Source organism: Brassica oleracea, chromosome C1 (genome assembly GCF_000695525.1).
Source record: "Brassica oleracea var. oleracea cultivar TO1000 chromosome C1, BOL, whole genome shotgun sequence".
Classification (NCBI taxonomy): Eukaryota; Viridiplantae; Streptophyta; class Magnoliopsida; order Brassicales; family Brassicaceae; genus Brassica; species Brassica oleracea.
Window position 1 is genome coordinate 17,903,571 of NC_027748.1, and position 4,822 is coordinate 17,908,392.

The 4,822-nt window shown below is 42.4% G+C and overlaps 1 protein-coding gene across 1 annotated transcript; it reads left to right on the forward strand.

Annotated features, from left to right (window-relative positions):
* The first annotated feature begins 3,658 nt into the window (after positions 1-3,658).
* Positions 3,659-4,739, forward strand: LOC106333714 (extradiol ring-cleavage dioxygenase-like). Its single transcript, XM_013772137.1, has 3 exons — positions 3,659-3,955; positions 4,135-4,514; positions 4,631-4,739. The coding sequence occupies exons 1-3, from the start codon at positions 3,659-3,661 to the stop codon at positions 4,734-4,736; spliced, it is 783 nt and encodes a 260-aa protein (XP_013627591.1). The 3' UTR covers positions 4,737-4,739.
* The last annotated feature ends 83 nt before the right edge of the window (positions 4,740-4,822 follow it).

Below are 4,822 nucleotides of genomic sequence, written 5' to 3' on the forward strand. Positions count from 1 at the left end.
GGTAGGGAAGAAAGCAGGCGGAACAACTGTTCGATGTCGCCTGGATAGAGCAGTAGGAAATCCGGATTGGCATGAGAAGTTTCTCCACTCGACTGTCAAGTATATGAGGTTATGGGGATCGGACCATCGTCCGATTTTTGCAGATATACTCATCAAGCCAATGAGGAAATCAAAAAAAATTCAAGTTTGATAAAAGATGGCTAGATAACGAGGAGCTAAGGCAGGTCATTCTTGAGGGATGAAAATCTCCTGATCTTCCTCCCAATGCGAATATCATGGAACATATTTCTAGTTGTCGAAAAGCTTTAAGCGAATGGAGGAGACAGCATAATGTTAACTCGGCAAGATTGGTGGAGGTGCTTAAAGAAAAAGTGGAGGGTCTGTATGCAGATGACAATGCTACAGCTGAGGAAATTGCAGCAGCGTTGAAGGAACTTTCCGATGCTCTTAAGGCAGAAGAAATGTTCTGGAAACAGAAGACTCGAGTGTTTTGGCTGAGAGAAGGAGACAAAAATACAAAATTTTTCCATGCCTTAACTAAGCAAAGAAGAGCGAGGAATAAAATTGCGCAGCTCCAAGATGCAACTAGAAATATAGTTGAGGATGAAGAAGGATTAGTAGCCATTGCTACTAGCTACTTTAGACAGATCTTCGAGTCGTCTAACCCAGAGGACATTGAAGAGGCACTAGCTCAAGTTCCTACGACGATCACTGGGGTAATGAACGACAACCTTACGACTCCGGTCTCCGAATGAGAGGTCAAATTATCACTTTTTGCTATGCATTCAGACAAGGCCCCTGGACCAGATGGGATGACAGCGCTTTTCTACCATAAATTCTGGGATATTGTAAAGCATGAGTTAACTCTTATGGTTAATAAATTCCTTTTTGAAGGGACGTTGGCGAATGGACTGAATGATACAAATATATGTCCCATCCCAAAGACGGCCAAACCTAATGATATGGCTCAATTTAGACCCATTAGTTTGTGTAATGTCTGCTATAAGATAATCTCCAAGGTCTTATGCCAAAGATTAAAGAAAGTGCTACCAGGTTTGATTTCGGAAGCCCGGTCAGCTTTTGTTGCTGGAAGACAGATTTCAGACAACATTATGATTGCCCAAGAAATGTTCCACGCTCTGAGGACTAAACCAAGTGGACGCAGTAAAAGGATGGCCATTAAGACGGACATGAGCAAAACATATGACAGGATGGAATGGTCGTTCATTGAAGTTGTCATGCGTAAGATGGGTTTTTCAGAAACATGGATCAGCTGGATAATGCGATGCATTACGTCGGTGAAATATAAGGTACTTATGAATGGACAGCCAAGAGGAAATATTGTTCCTGGTAGAGGCCTACGCCAAGGAGATCATTTGTCTCCTTTCATTTTTATTCTATGCACGAAAGCGCTCGCTAGCCTTCTTAATCATGCAGAGAATCAAGGGAAGATAACGGGGATGTGTGTCACACGCGCGTGTCTTTCGGTATCCCACCTTCTCTTTGCTGATGATAGCCTTTTCTTCTGTAAGGAGCCCCGTGAATGTGAAGAAGTAATGAAAGTAGTCAGGACATATGGTAAAGCATCTGGTCAATGTATTAATTTTGATAAATCTTCCCTACTCTTTGGTAAGAGGATTAATACAACTACTAGGTAAGAGATTAAAGATGCACTTGGAATACATAATGATGGTGGGATGGAAAAGTACTTGGGAATCCCAGAGGATATTAGTGGTTCCAAATGCAATTTTTTTGCATTTCTAAAGGATAACCTGATGCATAGAGTAAATGGATGGACAGGTAGATGGCTCTCAAAAGGGGGGGGGGGAAGGAGGGAATGATCAAATCCATTTTACTCGCTCTTCCGACATACGTTATGTCGACGTTTCTACTCCCATTGGAGATTTGTGAAAACCTCGCCAGCACCATTGCACAATTTTGGTGGAGTTCGAATCCACCAAAAAGAGAAATACACTGGGAGAAATGGGAAAAGGTTTGTCTACCAAAAGAGAAGGGTGGGATTGGCTTCCGTTTGATTCATGAGTTTAATCTGGCTCTATTGGCAAAGCAATTATGGAGATTAGTTCAATACCCTGATTCACTGGTTGCCCGAGTCTTGAGGGGCAGATATTATGGAATGACCTCGCCATTAAGACCAACCTCTATAAGTAGTCCATCATATTTGTGGACAAGCATTTCTGCCGCAAGGAAGCTTTTGCTTTTGGGGATCAGACAAAAGATTCATTCTTGTTATGAAGTTAAGGTGTGTGAGGATCTGTGGATTCCAACGACACCTGCTAGACCAGCTATACCTGTAGCGCATGTGATGCATCTGAATATGAGAGTTAGTGACCTCATTAATCAGGAATCGAAGGAATGGGACGTAGGGCTACTAGAGGATTATGTCCATCCTGATGACATGCCACTCATCCGTAGTATGACCATAAGCTCTACTCATCGTCGTGATACTTTCTGTTGGAACTACACGACGAATGGCCAATACACAGTGAAATCTGGATACTGGGTTGCTCAAAATCTGCTGAATCCAGAAGAGGAAAAGGAAATACTGGAACCAAGTATCATTAAACTTCAAGCCTTTGCTTGGAAGTTGAAAGCGCCAAGGAAGATGTGCCATCTTATATGGCAATTGATAACGGGTCAGGTGGCAGTAACGACGAATCTAGTAAAGCGGAATATGAGGTGCGATAATTATTGCCCAAGATGTGGAGAAATAGAAGAATCTGTAACTCATGCAATATTTGAATGCCCTCAAGCTCTCCAAGTATGGTCCTTATCAGTAACTCTTACAAGCCCAGGTACATTTCCAGTGTCAAGCGTCTACACAAACATGGACTATCTATTATGGAGGAAGAATGATATCTTAGAACCAGGCCAAGACAGGGATCCTTATCCCTGGATAGTATGGTATATTTGGAAGGCTCGTAATGATAAACTCTTCAGGGGAATAGACAGAGACCCTTTGGAACTAGTTCGGTACGCAGAAAGTGAATGTCAAGCATGGTTTAACGCAAATGAGATGATACCACCAGTAGTACAGGCCAGCAATAATGATGAAAACCAAGTCTTAAGCTCGGGTAATATTTGCATGTTAGATGGATCTTGGACAGCTTCTGATCGATTTAGTGGATGTGGATGGGTCTAGATGGATAGTGGGGAGAACATACAACTTATGGGAACTCGGAATTTCACTCGATATGAATCAGCATTGCATTCGGAGGTAGAAGCACTGCGATGGGCGATGGAGAATATGCTTCAACACTCGCCATGCCAGAGCTTTGGAACAGACTGCAAGGAGCTGATTGCAATGATAAAGGAACCCCAGGAGTGGCCAAGCTTCGCAACAGAATTAGAGAAGATAAAGACGCTGAAGATTTGTTTCCCGGACTTCAAGATCACCCATGTGCCACGAGTGCGCAACCGGTTTTCTGATTTTTTAGCTAAGAATGCTATGACCTTTCGTACGAAGTTATTTTTCATTGGTTGTTCTATTCCGGTCTGGTTACCCAGACCACCTCAAGCTTGAGTAATAGAATGGCCGTTCGACGTCAAAAAAAAAAAAAAAAAGAAGAGTAAGGAATAAGTAAAAAAAAATTTAAGAGAATAGATGTCAAGAACAGTAACAACAGCATGTGTAGAGATGGCAAAAGAAGAACCTGCCCGCGGGTCGGGCCCGTGTGAACTTGCTTTGGGTCGGGATTGGGTTCTAAGACACAGGCCCGAATTTGAAGCGGGCCTCACGGGTAAGGCTTGTGCGGTATTGGACCAGACGCGGGATTGGCTCGATGAGTACCGCGGGACGCGCGGGGCTCCGCCAAAGACGATCTCTTCCAGTTCGAACGGTGATAGAAATGGTGATTGGTCATCTCCGCCAAACACTGTTCTCCGCAATTCCACCATCCACGACTTCTATGGCTTCCCTGATCCCATGTACAAGGTCTCTCTCTCTTCCTCTTTTTTCTTACCAGAACCCTAACTTTTGTCTCACCCAGAATCTAGATGAATTAGGTTTTATCCTAAGCCATACCCACCGTTGAAGAAACACATCAATTTTCAATCTGTGGTCAATTATATCAAAAAAGTTTCAATCTATGTGGTCATTTTTGAAACTTGCAGCTGAAATATGAAGCACCTGGAGCTATTGAATTGGGGAAGAGGGTAAAAGAATTGTTAATGGGAGAAGGAGGAATGAAACGTGTTGATGAAGATAAAAACAGAGGACTGGATCATGGAGGTTGGGTTCCTCTTATGCTGATGTATCCAGAGGTGGACATACCTGTTTGCCAGCTCTCTGTTCAATCATCTCAAAGTGGGATTTACCATTACAACATGGGCAAAGCATTGGCTCCACTTAAAGACAAAGGTGTTCTTATCATTGGATCAGGAAGTGCCACTCACAACTTGAGGAAGCTTGACTTTAATATAACTAATGGCTCAGCTGTTCCTTGGGCTTTAGCGTTTGATCATTGGCTCAGAGATTCTCTTCTTCAAGGAAGGTATAAACTACAGTTACAAATTTTTATTTATATATATATTTCTTGGTTAGCGTTACAAGAATCATTGATTGTACGTATTATGTGTGTTATAGAGCAAACCTCTGCTATGTTTACAGGGCAGCTGGGAAACAGGAGAGCATAAGACAGACTGCTGGATCATGTTTGGTCCGTCCTGCTCGTTTTAACCAAAGAAAAAGACAGTTATGTGCAACAATGTCTTAATGTCCTGATCATATAAACTCAAGTGATTTTAGTCATATATTTTCTAAAACTTTTTCTTTATAATGATATGTGATGAGTGGGGGATT

What these genes read in the sequence shown, in the direction of transcription:
- LOC106333714 (XM_013772137.1), top strand. Translation starts at nt 3,659, where the DNA reads ATGGCAAAAGAAGAACCTGCCCGCGGGTCGGGCCCGTGTGAACTTGCT. An exon ending in TCCCTGATCCCATGTACAAG is followed by an intron (nt 3,956 to 4,134) that starts GTCTCTCTCTCT and finishes TGAAACTTGCAG; the next exon opens with CTGAAATATGAAGCACCTGG. An exon ending in GATTCTCTTCTTCAAGGAAG is followed by an intron (nt 4,515 to 4,630) that starts GTATAAACTACA and finishes CTATGTTTACAG; the next exon opens with GGCAGCTGGGAAACAGGAGA.